Source organism: Haplochromis burtoni, unplaced genomic scaffold (genome assembly GCF_018398535.1).
Source record: "Haplochromis burtoni strain Fernald_Lab_line unplaced genomic scaffold, NCSU_Asbu1 Contig_13, whole genome shotgun sequence".
Taxonomy (NCBI): Eukaryota; Metazoa; Chordata; class Actinopteri; order Cichliformes; family Cichlidae; genus Haplochromis; species Haplochromis burtoni.
In genome coordinates this window covers 114460-132610 of record NW_024582374.1, presented here as the reverse complement: position 1 = coordinate 132610, position 18151 = coordinate 114460, and the positions used below count along the sequence as shown (strand labels likewise).

The window sequence follows — 18151 nt, the reverse complement described above, 5'->3', positions numbered from 1 at the left end:
TAATTCCAGTTGGAACAAGGTAGGTGATGAGTATTTTATCAAGGTTGTAAATCCCACAAAGCCTCAGATCTTCTATTGCTTTCATTTGTATATGCAGATTTCCCCGCCTAACTGGCAGTTTATTATAACATATTGGAACAACTGTAAGTTCATGACCTGCGATAAATTGAAAGCCTGTCGTGGGAGTACCAGGCTATCAATTTATCGCATGGATGGAAAATGTGATGTTAAAGTGGTCCAGAAAAAGAAAAATCTCACTGTTACCTTTCACTGGTGTTGCATTTCTTTGATGTTTACATGAGAAGTTGTTAAGCATTAAACAGAGATTTGTTAAATCAGATGGAAAAAAACAGCTGCAGCAGAGCGGGTTTACACATATGGACAGTGTATTAACATGGATGACATACCAGCTTTTGACCTACAACAGCTTACATTTCTCTGCTTTTCACTGCATGTGTTCAGATTTCATTTTATTCAGAAATTACCCCAGTTGGTCAATAGAAAACGGTCAATAGAAAACATGTAGTCGCTTTCTTCTTTGACCTTTGTTGTCCTCTATTTTTTGAATTTGGATTTCCTTGTTGATTGTAGCCTCCCTTGTGTTTCTCCATGTTCAGTCATGTATTAGTTTTGCTTCTGTGTTTTGTTGCTTCCAGATTTATTTTGTAAGTCTTCTGTCTCTTGTGCTTTCCCTTTATTTTCACTTAAGCAGGCCTTTCATTTCAGCTCTGTATTGTTGCCCCATGTCTCAACTCTACCAAATTTACTTTCTGCATGTTCTCTAGATGAATACAGGACTACCTATATAAATTTAGCTTGGTTTTTGGTGTTTTTTTGTGTTTTTTAAACCTGTACTGTAATGGACCCATCACAGGAGATTTCTCTGACATGTTTCTTAATGATTACAATGAATGCACTTATAAAAACAATACACTGGAAAGCAATAAGATCATGTTTGTTTTGTATTTTTATAAGATTTAATATCATTCATTCATTCAATTCAGAAAATGCCCAACTCATCATAGTGCTGCACAGTGATGGCAACAAGAAAGATCAAAAGAAACATTTAACCTATTATTAAACTTAATTGGCTCAAAATGTAAAAGAACCCACCCACCACTTCAATCACACCCTGGATCTTGTTCTGACATGTGACATAGGAACTGAACATTTATGCAGTGTTCCCTGAAAACCCTCTTTTGTCTGATTACTTCTTAATAACACTTAAATTTACAATAATGGATTACTCAATAGTGGGTAATACATTTCATTACTGTAGACGTCTTTCTGTAAGTGCAGTAATTACATTTCAGCATATTTTTCCTCCACTTATTGTGTCAACACAGTGCAGAGCTGCTACTCCCACAGAGGTCGATTATCTTGTTAATGGTGTCACATCGACATTGTGCATGACTCTGGATACTGTGGCGCTTCTGAAAAAGAAAGCCTCAAATCACAAGTACTTGACTTCCTGGAAAGAGTAGTTTTAAACTTAAGTGTCTAATCAAAGACACTTATATTTCAAAAAAAGCATTTTTAAAAAAAAAAAAATCTTTCACAAATCACAAAATCAACACCTACTGTATGATGTGGTGAAAGTGGAGTTCAACTGACTATTACTCAGTTTTATGGAAAGAAATCCCTTCTGATTGACTTTAAGAAACTCCCAAAGCAACATCACTGGTGTGTAAAGTAGACCTTGTTGTTCATTCCTCTCACAGACTCTATTACTCAATAGAGACTGGCGTAGGTGGAAGGAATATTTCAACAGGAAAAGAGGTGAGAGTCATGGCTAAGCACAGAGAGGTAAATCTAATATGCAAGTTTTGGGGAGTTTGTCGGCAGATCCTGTGGGGTTTTGTGTGTTTGTGAGTCCACCAGGCTTAACACTGGCCTCTGTCCAATGCAACAGCAGACAGCTGTTCTCTATCAGCTGTGCTGTTTCCATCCCATGCAGCCAGAGCGCATATCTCCAAAATGAAACTGGCAGTGGATCAGTTGCTTGACAAAGCTTCTTTCCTCCCAAGTGGTCTCTACGGGCGCAGTGCAGTTTCAAAGCCCTGAACCAGGATCATGCAATTTAAAATATAATTACACTTCATGCACCAGAATATAAAGATCAATTGAATATGTGCTACACAAGACCTTACATAAAAGTATTTTTTTTTTTATGTTTTCTTTATTCTCTTCTCATCCCATCATAAATAGAGGGTGGTTTTATCTTGTGTTAAATTAATTGGTTAATGCCCTTTATTAATAATGAGGGTGTTATAACGTTTTCACATACTAAAAACGAGATGAACAAGGTGTATCGTTTATTTATTTTAATGTTAAACATGTGATTGAGGCTTCAATTTTGAAGTTAGAAAATACAAATGGTAATTGAAAAAAGTGAGTCCTTAGAGGTGCTGTGCTGGATTCAGAACCACCGGATGTATTATTAGAGCATGAGCACCACAGAGTTTACTGTGTATAATCTGGATTTCTTTTGGCTTTTAAGCTCTGTCTGTTAGATTGTCAATACTTCCACCTTTGTTTTGTTCACCCAGTGTTTCCTCTGTGTATAATAATCCTCTTTTCCCTTTGTCAAAGCTTCTGTTATGTTCCTGTGAAGTCTTATGTTGCTTGCTCCTGTTTCTAAAAATAATAATTTGATATAATAGAAAAATAATAATAATATAATATAAAAATATGTTTATTCTAAATAATAAATAATAATTCATGAATTCAAATAAATATCAATTTTTAATTACATGACACCTAATCACATATGAACATGAATTAAAGGCCCTTTAAGTTTATGTAAGTCCATCCATCTATCCAAATGACAACCGCCAGGTCAGTTAAATGTGAATGGTATATTGTAGCCATTAAACAAATAATTAAGTTCAGGTACAAATAGAGGGGTTGGCTTAGAAAAAGTGCATAAAACTCAATTTGTGGGTGTGACAATAGCTGACAAAATTTGCTGGAAATGTCACATGTGAAAAATCTGTTACTGTTCTCTACCTTATTTAGACTACTGTGTGGAGATGGGCTTATTTTTATTGCATTTGTATTTATTTGTTCAAAATCGACTTGTCTGTCTGTCCATCCATTCATTATCTTCCACTTATCTGAAATCGTGTGTGCAGGACCTTGTGGAGCTCCTTTTGTGAGAGAGACTGTTGACGTGGACAAACAATCTCTGTAATCAATAAATTACGTAAACCAGCCAAACATGATTTCCTCAATCAGCAATGCTTTTCAGTGTGGTGATTACACATTTTTATTACAGGCACAATATCTGTAATCACAGCGTAGACAATTTTCTTCCCTGCAAAACTTCAGTTTACTATTTTACTTTTATCTTTTTTTGTTTTTACATTTTTTTGTATAGCTTTAGTCTTTTAATTCATTCTCACTACTCTCAGCCTAACATTCAGCCACATATTTTCTTTAGGAGTTGGTAGAGACCAGAAACAGTTAAACAATAATTTGTTTCTTTCAATGTGTAAAAATGCAGCTCTTTGTTTACGAGGTATCCATATAAAATGAAAGGTTGCAAGCGTTCAGTTGTGAAGACTCCTTGCCAATAGCAATCATGGTCTTTTGTGTTGATTGTTGGATGTTATACATTTAGTCACTCACAAAAAAATCTAGAAGAGCTGTGGCGGTGCACATTTTCACAGATAGGCTGAAAACAGGGCAGTGACCCCAAGCAAACAGATGTGGTGGCTTTAAAAACAGTCGGTGTCCTGAGCTAATCCCACTAGAAATTGGTGGGATGATACAAGGAGAGCATTTTACAGGAATTATTTATACAGGGAGGCAAATTGACAGGAATACACAGGTTCCAGTACAGCGCTGCAGTGATCTGAGCCCCTAGATCCCCTGGCAATATGATTGTGTTTGTGAGTTAGCCTTGGTCCAGACTTATCACCACCTAATTCCCTAATCATGATCAGACCCAAAGATACAAAGTTATTTATATTAAAAGCATTCAAAAAGCAACACAACTTGATATCTAACCAACCAAATTAAACACACACCATATTAATGTCTCATTTGAGTAAAACAGCACTTCTTTAGTAATTTGGGGAACAGGGGTACAAGTCGAATTCAAAAATATAACTTAGATCAAGCGCCTCTTTGCAAACATTATTAGATAAGAGTTTGAGTAGAGAATAATAATTCTGAGAGTCAGTCTTAATGATCTATAAATACCATTAGCCAGATTGAAATTCATCATAGTTGTTCGTTAAAGGAACTAATTTGTTTCATTTAAAAAATATTTGGAGGAATAAAGGTCTGAAAATATTTTAAACTATCCAAAATACAACTAGTAAAAAGAGAAATGAATGGCGCTGGCATGGAAGTGTAATATTGTTTTCCAGGGTTAGCAGAGGGAGTTCACTGAGGGGGGTTATTGCTGAAAGAGGACAGGAGTCAAGCTATCTGAGTCTAGTGTGGAAGTGCAGCTGAATCCCATATCACAGCATTTATGAATTTATAAAGATAAATATCAATATGTTGTTCACTTTGTTTTTGTTGTTGTTCTTCACTTTATCGCTGCTTTTAGCATCTGAGGTATGTCGCAAAATCCACACTGCTGTGCTGTCTGAGTCATCCATCGTGCTGTGTCCCAACCTCTAAATGCAACTTCAATATGCTATTCATACTATTCACTGGTCATAGACTCTCCTGCTGCTGATTTGCAACTGTGGGCTTGCTCTTTATTGTTTTGATCTTGATATGGTGTCATTGCTTATCATTTTGTTAAACCAACCTAGTCATTTTCAGTAAAGTATCTTACCGCATTGATTGCACACAAAAATGTGGTCCCTGCACTTTTTGGATGAGATTAAACAGTTTCTGTTTGGTGTGTGGAACTGAGGAGAGAAGTGCTACACAGTGGGGTGTTTCTTTAAAGAGGCTTTAAAAATACCTTAAGATGAGCACTGAAAAAATCTGATTTCTTAAACATTCCATCTCTCTTTGTACTTCATGTTAACCTTCCCTCTGCAACACTTTGGATCAGCTGGAGGTTTTTTAAAGAACTAAAGGGACATTCTTATAATAAAATTTTAAATTAGTCCAACTTTGAGGCAATAATTATATGGACTACGAACGTGTCATAAATAAAAAGATGAGTAACAAAAAGAAAAAAACAAACAAACAGAAGAAAACCGTTACCATAAGAAAGTCACTGTGATGTCACCTTTAGAATGGAAAACTCAATGATTTATTCTTTACTTCTATATGTTTTCATAGGTAAACTGGGAGTTCATACAGTACATGCAGACAGTGTGTAGCAATTGATTAGCAGTAGTTAACTATATATATTTAATTCCCTTATTTGAGTTGTATGAAGCAGCATTAGCTTCTAGCTGGCAGACCAACTGCTGTGGAAAGTTGCTGACGTCACTCTATGTGACACAAATTGCTGCAGTTTTATTGACTTCAAGGACCAAAAAGGAAAAATCTTCCTTTTTCTTTTTTTGTTTCTGACATTCCTGCATTGTGAGTTATGTTCAGTAAACAGTCTGGCTGCAGAAGTCCATTCATCCATTTTCAAATGCTCATCTGGATGTAGATCGCACAGGCAGTGGTCTTAGCCAAAACCTCCCTCTCCATGCTTACCTCTTCCAGCACTTCTGAGGACAGACTGAGGGATTCCCAAACCAGTGGAGAGATGCAATTTCTCCAGCATCCTGTGTCTGAGCCTAGCCTCAACTAAGAGGCGTCCAGGAGGCACGCTCATCAGATGCCTGAATTAACTCCACTGGCTCTCTTCGATCAGAAGCAATGGCCCCACTCTAAGCCCTCCTGAATAACCAAGTTCCTGACCCCATAATGCTTTGTACGCTTCTTGTATCTGCGATTTTATTCTTTTGGTCTCTACCCACAACTCATACCAACAGTTTTTCATTAAAAAAACAAAACAAAACAATAAAAATAAAACTGTAACTCTGAGAGAGGATGCACCTAACACCCAAGACACTGAGCAGAGAGCAAAACTAGAGAATTGTTTTTGGAAAGACACATTTTCATAAATAATTCAAGCTTCCTTGAAATATTAATGAAGGTCAAGGATTTTCCATTCAGAATAACTGTATTGTTACTAAACACAATTGCATTGTTAGTTTAATTTTCACCTTGTAAGGCTGTGTGTGTAACCGTGTGTGTGTCTGTGTTTGTGCACGATCATGGCAAAATGTCCGTTATATGAGTTTTTTCTCATATTTTGTCACAAAACATAAAAGGTGTTGACATGAATAAAGGTTTTTGCAGAGGTGTGTTCGGTGACCCATTGATATGTAATAATGTCATAGTTACTGCAGTTTTTTTTTTCTTTTACTTCAAATCGAACTTTTTTTTCTTTTTAAATTTTGGTTTAGCAACAAAATTGGCAGTTGCTTGCTTGATTGATTCTTGTAAATGTTGTTCCAGTCTTATTTATACTTTCAGGCTGTGCAAAGTTAGTCTCTTATTATTTTAAAAGCAAAAACTGTCTAAGTTGTCACAAAAAAGAAAATGCTGCAAAGGTGTGGTGAACAAGAGGCGTCCAGCATGCTAAGAAGCTAAAAATGCCAGTACACTATCCATCAACTTATGAAAGTCATGTTTTGCACAGAGTTGATGAATGTAGGGATGGTGTCAGGGGGGAGGTGTACAGGCAGTGGACTGAGGGTCTGCAGGGCGAAGTGGATGCATTATGATAGCTAAAGCGCTTTTCTGTTAAGCAGAGAGAGCTTAGTTTGCTGTGTAAGAGCAGGATTAGCACTTGCATACGACCAGCAGAGAAGGTCTGTTGCAGCTCTGCTCATCTTGCACTCAGGCATTAAGGGTCAATGTGCGTATGCCTGCATGTGTGTGTGCGTGTGCAGTGAACTGGGCAGTACAATTTGACAAGGTTCACCAAACAAGTGTGACACAATGAAGCATTAGAGTACAATAAACAGCATCACTGAGAAAAGTTGGTTATAGTTATATATACCAAACATGTTGTTTATGTTTTGTAATACAGCTATGTTGCATATATATATATATATATATAAAAAAAAACACCCAGCACGCCCCTGCGGGCGGTTTATCCTTCAAGCTCGGGTCCTCTACCAGAGGCCTGGGAGCTTGAGGGTCCTGCGCAGTATCTTAGCTGTTCCCAGGACTGCGCTCTTCTGGACAGAGATCTCCGATGTTATTCCCGGGATTTGCTGGAGCCACTCGCCTAGCTTGGGAGTTACCGCACCTAGTGCTCCGATTACCACGGGGACCACCGTTACCTTCACCCTCCACATCCTCTCGAGCTCTTCTCTGAGCCCTTGGTATTTCTCCAGCTTCTCGTGTTCCTTCTTCCTGATATTGCTGTCATTCGGAACCGCTACATCGATCACTACGGCCGTCTTCTTCTGTTTGTCTACCACCACTATGTCCGGTTGGTTAGCCACCACCATTTTGTCCGTCTGTATCTGGAAGTCCCACAGGATCTTAGCTCGGTCATTCTCCACCACCCTTGGGGGCATCTCCCATTTTGACCTCGGGACTTCCAGGTTATACTCGGCACAGATGTTCCTGTACACTATGCCGGCCACTTGGTTTGGCGTTCCATGTATGCCTTGCCTGCTAGCATCTTGCACCCTGCTGTTATGTGCTGGATTGTCTCTGGGGCATCTTTACACAGCCTGCACCTGGGGTCTTGCCTGGTGTGATAGACCCCAGCCTCTATGGATCTTGTACTCAGAGCTTGTTCTTGTGCTGCCATGATTAGTGCCTCTGTGCTGTCTTTCAGTCCAGCTTTGTCCAGCCACTGGTAGGATTTCTGGATATCAGCCACCTCCTCTATCTGCCGGTGGTACATACCGTGCAGGGCCTGTCCTTCCATGATGGTTCCTCGTCTCCCTCCTCTTTCTTGGGTTTCTGCTGCCTGAGGTATTCACTGAGCACTCGGTCAGTTGGGGCCATCTTCCCAATGTATTCTTGGATGTTCGTTGTCTCATCCTGGACTGTGGTGCTGACACTCACCAGTCCCCGGCCCCCTTCCTTCCGCTTAGCGTACAGCCTCAGGGTGCTGGACTTGGGGTGAAACCCTCCATGCATGGTAAGGAGCTTTCTTGTCTTTATGTCAGTGGCTTCTATCTCCTCCTTTGGCCAGCCTATTACCCCAGCAGGGTACCTGATCACGGGCAGGGCGTACGTGTTGATGGCCCGGATCTTGTTCTTACCATTCAGCTGACTCCTCAGGACTTGCCTGACCCTCTGCAGGTACTTGGTGGTTGCAGCCTTTCTAGCGGCCTCTTCATGGTTCCCATTTGCCTGCGGGATCCCCAGGTACTTGTAACTGTCCTCTATGTCTGCAATGTTGCCTTCTGGTAGTTCAATCCCCTCAGTTCTGACTACCTTCCCTCTCTTTGTTACCATCCGACTACACTTCTCCAGTCCGAACGACATTCCAATGTCATTGCTGTATAGCCTGGTAGTGTGGATCAGTGAATCGATGTCTCGTTCACTCTTGGCATACAGCTTGATGTCATCCATGTACAGGAGGTGGCTGACAACTGCTCCGTTCCGTAGTCGGTATCCGTAGCCAGTCTTGTTAATGATCTCACTGAGGGGGTTCAGGCCTATGCAGAACAGCAGTGGGGACAGAGCATCTCCTTGGTAGATCCCGCACTTGATGGTGACTTGTGCTATGGGCTTGGAGTTGGCCTCTAGTGTTGTACGCCACATCCCCATTGAGTTCCTGATGAAGGCTCTTAGGGTCCCATTGATCTTGTACAATTCTAGGCATTCCAGTATCCAGCTGTGGGGCATTGAGTCATAGGCCTTCTTGTAATCAATCCAGGCAGTGCACAGGTTGGTCAGTCTGGTCTTGCAGTCTCGGCTGACTGTTCTGTCTACCAGTAGCTGGTGTTTTGCCCTCTGGTATTCTTGCCAATTCCTTTCTGTGTCCCACTCATGTATTGACCCATGTGCCTGTTCATCTTAGCCGATATGATGCCTGACAGGAGCTTCCATGTAGTACTGAGGCAGGTTATTGGTCGGTAGTTGGAGGGGACCGGTCCCTTCTTGGGGTCCTTGGGGATCAGGACCGTCCGACCTTCGGTTAGCCATTCCGGGTGTCTCTCGTTAACTAGCACTGGTTCATTTGTGCTGCCAGACGCTCGTGGAGTGCAGTCAGCTTCTTTAGCCAGTAGGCGTGAACCATGTCGGGCCCTGGTGCTGTCCAACTCTTCATACTCCTTTCTTATATCTGCCTACTATATAATATATATATATATATATTATATATATATCTATATACTATATATATATATATATGCGGATTGGAAAAGTTACTTTACAAAATGTGAGCTGTGAGTTTGAAAGCTGTAGGTGCTGGAAGCTTCAAAAAGAGGCATTATTGGTGGGATAACTGAAAATATAGGTTCCAGCACTTGTAAAGCTTTCTGCCAAAGAAATGATATTATTTCCACAGCTTATGTCATCATGTCAGACCTGCTGAACATTATTTCTTATTTAATAGAACTGTTATCTCTGGCGCCAAAGGACATCTTATGTCATGGTGCTTGTACCATAATGGACTCCTTGTATTTCTAATACCTCAGTTTCCCTTCAGTGCTTCCATGTCTGCTTTCCTGCTTGTTTTTCCTTCAGTTTTTCCCCAGTTTTATTTCAAAAATTCAAAAATCAGCAGTTTCACCTGCTCCTATTAGTTCTGCTCTTTGTTTAGTCCTGTTTCTCTCTCATTCTGTCTGTTTGTCTTATTTACACTTCACTCTTCCTTTTGTTTACCCTCACCCTCTGGACCAGCACTTTCAGTTGCAAAGTGATTGCACAGGTTGCCTAGTGGGAGGCGACTTGAAGGCTTGCAAATAGTTACAATTTATAATTTAATTTGTTGCACTTGCAGAAAGATAACCAACATATTGCAACCAATCAGAATTAGTCTTTCCTACAGAACACAATGTGATGTTCTTTATTGTGAGGGTTTTTTTTATCCGTATGTAGAGGGTAACAGATTTGCAGTAGACTTGCAACAGATTTATCACACTTAATCAGACAAAGGAGTGCATGTAATTGCCTGCCTAACTCCATTCAAACACAAATAGACAGCAGGCTGACTCTGTCTAATTGCCACTTTATCACAAGTTACAAAGTTACTTTGAAGATGGCATGTGACCGTGACCAGTCTCAGACTTGGCTACCATCTTTGAAGCAACCAAATGAGTGACAGCAAGATCATAACTACACTGGTCATACTTTTTATTTGCTAAATATTCTTCTTCTGTTTGGATTAAGGTCACTTTGAAATACACATACCACACTGGCTGCAACCAGATTCATTGAACAAAATGGCAATACCTTGACACCTTGAGATGTGAAAATGCCTTTTGCCTTGCAGCACCACAGCTGCAGTTTGATTCCAGCTAGTGACTTGTGCTGCCATTCCTTCAAATTTCTATTCTGCCTCTTTGCTGTTTATGAAGCAAAGAGGAAAGACAAAAGTGCAAAAAACCCAGAGAAACGCAAACCCGAATCTGACTTTGTGGTCTTTACTAATTCATTCTCACATCAAATATGCAGAAATAGTTTTCCTCTTTCAGTATGAAACAGGGGTTTTCTCTAATGTTGTCTTTCCTCTGCAATATAAAAGGCTTTGAGGCAGCTGTTTTTATAACATGCTATAGAAATAAAACTGAGCTGAATTAATTTGAAAAGTATGGAAAACAGACTATTCGAGTTTAGCTGCTTCACCTTGGGGCTTTCAGTCACTCTGAAAAAAAAGTGTAGGTCTAATCAGTGCTTCAGTCAAAAATATACACTTTGTTAGGTACACCTCTTCAAAAGCTCATTAATGCAAATATTTAATCAGCCAATCAGATCACGGTGACTCAGGCATGGCCAAGATGACCTGATGAACTTCAGACAAAGCATTAGAGCATAAGATAATTTAAGTGACTTAGAATACGGCTGTTACTGGCAGACGGCCTAGTCTCAGTATTTTTGAGAAGTTTGAGTAGTTTTGATGTGCACTGAATGGTGTATGAATGAAGTCTGAATGACAAAGTCTATCTATCTATGCATCTGCAGCAGCTGAAGACCACACCAGGTGTCAGACAAGAACAGGAAACTGAGACCACAATTCACACAGGCTCAACAAAATTTTGTAGTAGGAAGTTAGAGAAAATGTCACCTGGTTTAATGATTCTCATTTTCTGCAGCAACGTTTGGATTGTAAGATTGTCACACTTTGGCATAAACAACACGATAGCCTCAATCCAACCTGCCTCGTATCAGTGGTTCAGGCTGGTTATGATGTAATGTTGTGTGTTTATTGGCACATTTTGGGCCCTTTAGTACAAATAGTGCACTGAGCCTTGTTGCTGACCATGTCCAGCCCTTTCTGACCACAGCTGCTTTCAGCAGAATAATGAACCATATCACAAATCTCCAGTCACCTCAAACTGGAATCTTGAACATGACTGCACTGTATTCAAATGGCCTCTGCAGTCACCAGAGCATCTTTGGAATGTGGTGAAACAAGGGATTCACATCATGGCTTTGATATACAATCTGCAGCAACTCTGCTTTCATGTCAATATGGATCAAAATCTCTGAGAAATATTTCCAGTGTGTGTGTCACTGTGGCAAAATATTTTCCCGATGACAATCACCAGCTCCACCAGGTATTTGTGCATCTGTCTCATCACAGAAATAATCTTGAGTTATTTTTACATTCTTTGTCAGTCTAACTGTGAAATTTGCAACTAATGGGCTGCTTCTACAGACTTCCATTATACTGTAATCTAGTCACCCACCCAATACCCAGTCCTACACTTGTACTTCATATATTCCTGTGCTAAAAAATGTTAGGATTTCTCTTCTCTTCAGATTTTAATTCCTTTGAATATTATCTTTGTTTTTGTTTTTTCTTCTTTTTTCATTTTTCTGCTGCACAGTCCAATCCCCCTGCTCCCCGAAACAAGCTAAGTCTTATCTCACATACACACAGACAAACACGAAAACACACTTAAAAAGATTAGCTGTACTTCCTGTTTATGCCCTGAACCCCCAAACACAGAGAGGATCTGTGTTTGGGGGTTCAGAGCAGAAACAGATAATCTGCCTTGAAACATAAATGTCTTCTGTGTAGGTTGCGATGAGCCCCACTGACAGGCACTTTTATTTGATGTACAATTAGAGAAAGCATTTATTTGATTGGATTGTAATCCCCTATTGTGAGAGTAAAGGAGCCACGAGCTATTTTTAGGTCTATTTGAGAATTTGACAGAGCTTTAGACAGAAGGCTGATGGGAAAGAAAAAGGCTGCATTTTGTTTACGGATCCCATTAAAGCTGCTTGTTGACTGAAGCAACTTTACTGTAAATGAATACTTAGGTTTCCTGTACATGCTTTAATAAATTAATGACAACAAACATGAATACACACACACACGAACACAAATACTTCCTCTGCACGAGGGATATAATAAACATAGCAACTAAGTTATTGTTTTCTCTTTTGGTTTAAATTCTCTTATATAGTAACAGCACAGCATCACCAGAAAAACAACTGTAAAGGGGTTCAAATGGCCAGTGTTTATGTAGTATGTGGTGTTATTTAGAAATTTAGAGTAAGCGAGAGACACTGTATTGCCTTTGCCAAGTATTTGCTTGTCTGCCTTCACATGCATATGAACTTGAGTGACATCACATTCTTAATCCATGGGGTTTAATATGATGTCAGCTCACCCTTTGCAGCTATAACAGCTTCAACTCTTCTGGGAAAGGATTTCCACCAAGTTTAGGAGCGCGTTGAAATTTTTGTCCATTTTTCCAGAATGACATTTGTGAGGTCAGACACCGATGTTGGATAATCATCCATGTCTTTATGGACATTATTTTGTGCACTGGTGTGCAGTCATGTTGGAACAGGAAGGGTCCATCCTCAAACTGGTCCCACAAAGTTGGGAGCATGAAATTGCCAAAAATGTCTTGTTATGCTGAAGCATTAAGAGTTTCTTTTACTGGAACTAAGGTGACTGAGGGCAGCTCGTGAAAAACAAGCCAATGCTGTAATGCCTCCACCATCAAACTTTAGACTTGGCACAATGCAGTCAGACTAATACCATTCTCCTGGCAACTGCCAAATCCAGACTAATCCAATGGATTGCCAGACAGAAAAGTGTGATTCGTCATTTCAGAGAGCACATCTCTGAGAGCGCACCACTGCAACTGACATTTGGTTTAGATGCAACTGCTCGGCCCACTCCATGAAGCTCTCTGCGCACTCTTCTCGAGCTGATCGGAAGGTCACGTGAAGTTTGAAGGTCGCCCTGTGATTTTACGTGGCCTGCCACTTCTTGGCTGAGTTGCGATCGCTCCCAATCGCTTCAACACTAACAGATGACTATAGAATAGTCAGCAGTCTGTCTGTAGTGAGCACAAGTTGCACAAGTAGCATCCTATCAGAGTACCGTGCTGGAATGCACTAAGCTCCTGAGAGCAAAGATGAATATTAATATAACCAGGTTAAATTTTGATATGGCTTTAAGCTATACATCATACATATGTATGGTACTTTGAGTAGCAGGTGGATGCTGACACAGGAGACTGCAGGCCAATCACTTTCTGTCTGCTATGCTTTACCTCAGGCGATATGAGCCACTGAACTAAATCTCTCGACCTTGTTCATTTTGGAGTGCTTTGGAGCCTTGAAAGGAGTAAAATATCTGACAAAATAATATAATCTGCTGTGCAGTTACAGTGGGGCAAAAAAGTATTTAGTCAGCCACCGATTGTGCAAGTTCCCCCACTTAAAATGATGACAGAGGTCAGTAATTTGCACCAGAGGTACACTTCAACTGTGAGAGACAGAATGTGAAAAAAAAAATCCATGAATTCACATGGTAGGATTTGTAAAGAATTTATTCGTAAATCAGGGTGGAAAATAAGTATTTGGTCACCTCAAACAAGGAAAATCTCTGGCTCTCACAGACCTGTAACGTCTTCTGTAAGAAGCTTTTCTGTCCCCCACTCGTTACCTGTATGAATGGCACCTGTTTGAACTCATCATCTGTATAAAAGACACCTGTCCACAGCCTCAAACAGTCAGACTCCAAACTCCGCCATGGCCAAGACCAAAGAGCTTTCGAAGGACACCAGGAAAAGTATTGTAGACCTGCACCAGACTGGGAAGAGTGAATCTACAATAGGCAAGCAGCTTGGTGTGAAAAAATCAACTGTGGGAGCAATCATCAGAAAATGGAAGACATACAAGACCACTGATAATCTCCCTCGATCTGGGGCTCCACGCAAGATCTCATCCCGTGGGGTCAAAATGATCATGAGAACGGTGAGCAAAGATCCCAGAACCACACGGGGGGACCTGGTGAATGACCTGCAGAGAGCTGGGACCAAAGTAACAAAGGTCACCATCAGTAACACACTACAACGGCAGGGAATCAAATCCCGCAGTGCCAGACGTGTTCCGCTGCTGAAGCCAGTGCATGTCCAGGCCCGTCTGAAGTTTGCCAGAGAGCACATGGATGATACAGCAGAGGATTGGGAGAATGTCATGTGGTCAGATGAAACCAAAGTAGAACTTTTTGGTATAAACTCAACTCGTCGTGTTTGGAGGAAGAAGAATACTGAGTTGCATCCCAAGAACACCATACCTACTGTGAAGCATGGGGGTGGAAACATCATGCTATGGGGCTGTTTTTCTGCCAAGGGGACAGGACGACTGATCCGTGTTAAGGACAGAATGAATGGGGCCATGTATCGTGAGATTTTGAGCCAAAACCTCCTTCCATCAGTGAGAACTTTGAAGATGAAACGAGGCTGGGTCTTCCAACATGACAATGATCCAAAACACACCGCCCGGGCAACAAAGGAGTGGCTCCGTAAGAAGCATTTGAAAGTCCTGGAGTGGCCTAGCCAGTCTCCAGACCTCAACCCCATAGAAAATCTGTGGCGGGAGTTGAAAGTCCGTGTTGCTCGGCGACAGCCCCAAAACATCACTGCTCTCGAGAAGATCTGCATGGAGGAATGGGCCAAAATACCAGCTACTGTGTGTGCAAACCTGGTAAAGACCTATAGTAAACGTTTGACCTCTGTTATTGCCAACAAAGGTTATGTTACAAAGTATTGAGTTGTATTTTTGTTATTGACCAAATACTTATTTTCCACCCTGATTTACGAATAAATTCTTTACAAATCCTACCATGTGGATTCATGGATTTTTTTTTCACATTCTGTCTCTCACAGTTGAAGTGTACCTCTGGTGCAAATTACTGACCTCTGTCATCATTTTAGGTGGGGGAACTTGCACAATCGGTGGCTGACTAAATACTTTTTTGCCCCACTGTAACTGTGCCAACAGACCAGGAGGGCTGCACTTCAGTTAGTGAATTTCTGGTATTTTATTTGTAGGCATCTAGCTGGCCCTATGTTATGAGTTAGCTTCTGCTACCTAATATTTGGACTGCAGCTTCCTATCCATTTATGGCAACTTGTTAAATGTTAAATTCAGAGGGCTCATATTTGCTTTTGGGAGTCACTGGCAATCAGCAAATTTTAATGCACACGACTATGGTTTGATATATGAACAACTAAACAGCTTTTGCTTACTATACTTATTCATTTTATTATAGTGGCAGCTAAAAGTTTCCCCTTCAGTAGAAGTGATGCAGAGCTAAGTGCATCGTTTTGTGTTTTGCGTTTTGTGTGTCTCTCCTCTCTGAGTCAGCTGCAGTACAGGGTAGAAATCAAAAGATGATATTCACGTGTAAGGCGTATATAGCTGGATGAAGCTAGAACTGATAGTTCACAGGACAAATCTGAGGGGCAATGAGTGAGTAAAAAACAAGGTTCTGTAACACAAATTAAAGCTGCACCCACACTGGAAGCAATTCTCAGTAATAATATTCTCAGATACCAGAAACTGAATGATGTTCGGCGATTGAACCTGGTACAGGTTAAATAACGGCTGCCATCCAAGATAAACATTTCTCGACTTTCAGGTGAGACCTTGAAATGACTACCAATAACATCACCATGTACCAGTGACTGACATGTATGCTGAATATAGAATAGACAATTGCCTACTAATTAGGTAACTTTCAGCTTCAAAGCAGTGTGCAAGGAATGGATCACTTCCAGTGTAGATGCAGCTTCTGGGCCCCCCCCCCCCCCCACACACACACACACACACACTCCAGAGACATGAATGCATTCCCAAGGCGTTTCCACCCAAATTTATCAATCACTGCTCAGTAGAGTTCAATTTTTATTCATTCATCCAAAAGATTTCAACACTAATGGTCTAAATCTCAAAGTACTGCTTAGGAAGGTAGCTAGATGAGTACACAGTGCTTTTCTTTCTTGTTTTTATTCAGTTTCATGCATGTTTTTACCTTTAATTTATGGTGGAAAAAAACTACTTTAGTCACTCGTGTTGTATGAATGAGCAGTTCTTAGGAAAGCTAAGACCCACAACTTGCACAGCCACTTTGAACAGGAACAATCACACATCCATTTGGTGAGTGCATTCTTCTTGCTGTGCTCTTTTCAAAAAGGAATTTTATTGCTCCTGCATGTGTTTAGGAGACATCTCTACCCAAAACAGTTACACTCTATCCAGACAGAAGCAAATGTAAAATCAGTGCAAAGACACATTAAAGCAGGAGTACCATCAAGAGTGTGCTAATATAACTTTTCACTCATTTAGCAGAAAAACAAACGCATCATTTCTTTTGAAAATTTTACAATAACACTTTTGCTGAAGCCTCTGACTGATTTGCTTTCACAATGTTTTTCCAGCTCTTCCCCAATAAACCTAGGAATTTAAATATGGAGACTGCTGGTCTTTCCATCCAGTGTTTCAGGTTATTATCTCGCTATACACTAAACTCCTGGCTAGCCAGTCTTACTCGCTTTGTTATTGCCTGTTTCCTCACCATTCTAGCAATACACACAACTACTTCCTGCAATGCATTATAATCCTCATTATTGCAGAGAGTGTAGTAAAATTTTATCAAATACAAGCAGAGGGTTTTTCATTCGCCTGTGGGAATTATTGCAATCGCTTTCAAATTGTTATTATTTGATATTGTTATGAATGCAGTAGGTTTCCTGGAAATAAGGTCTGTTTTCTGAAAATTCAGACGATTTTTAGTTTTTGATGACAGCCTTTATTAAACAGTACAAGAGTAAGCACTTTATCACTTAGCCAATATGCAGTTTAGGGTTAAAGGGTGAACTTCAATAAAACTGGGAAAATATTGGTATGAATAATAATGCTTTACATGGCTAATATAAGCATCATTTTCTCAATTTGATGAAAACAGCAACCTTATGTCTTTGTACTGAGTATACATACAGGATTCTCTCTGCATGACGTCACACTGGGTCAAGGGGAGGAGACACACTGACCTGCTCCGTGAGACGCCGTGTCCTCAGGAAGAAACCCAAAAGACATCCAATGACCACAGCCATCACTGACATGATGAGGAGCCCGTTCTGCTTGCAAACATTCTTCACCCTCACCCACACTGCATCCAAAGCCATGGCCATTGTGAGTCACCTGTCGTCTGTCCTCTCAGCAATCCATAAATATGGCCCAACCAAAGCTTTAAAATCCAGGTGTAAGAATGAAGGAAAAATATAAAATGAATGAAGAAAAACTATGCAAAATATCCACTCCTCTGCGACGTTTTAAAGCACCTTTGGGCTCAGCATTCCTCTTGTCTTTACGCTGCAGCAATCTGCACTAAGCTAAGAGGATCCTCTCACTTTCCAGGCATGTCCTCCCATCCTGCCCCACCCATCAGCATTCCTGTGTGGGCTGACCCACTGTGAGTGGGTGGGAACAGCTGGCAACCATGTCACAGGGGGTTAAAGATTCCCAATCCTGTTATAGTGCAACTGTATTAAATAGGTCTGAAGCTGGATTAAAAGTCCATGAACAATTTGACAAAGGCTAGCAGAGTAACCTTACGGACCCTCTGAGAAAACAGGGGGATATGTCTCACACACAGTGGTCATAGAACTGCTTTTTGAAAACTTTATGTTGGATAAATCAGCAAAGCAGAATTCATGATGATACTGGGGTTCGCAACCCACTATCACCAAGAACAATGCTCATACAGGATTTCGGACAATTTACT

General features: G+C 40.5%; 1 protein-coding gene across 1 annotated transcript in view; it reads right to left on the bottom strand.

Annotated features, from left to right (window-relative positions):
- slc1a7b (solute carrier family 1 member 7b) overlaps positions 1 to 17761 on the bottom strand; it is a 46773-nt gene extending 29012 nt beyond the window's left edge. Inside the window, exon 1 of the mRNA XM_005919853.3 lies at positions 17418 to 17761. Within this exon, the coding sequence (XP_005919915.1) occupies positions 17418 to 17558 (141 nt within the window). The 5' untranslated portion in view covers positions 17559 to 17761. The remainder of the gene's footprint in view (positions 1 to 17417) is intronic.
- Between the last annotated feature and the right edge of the window lie 390 nt (positions 17762 to 18151).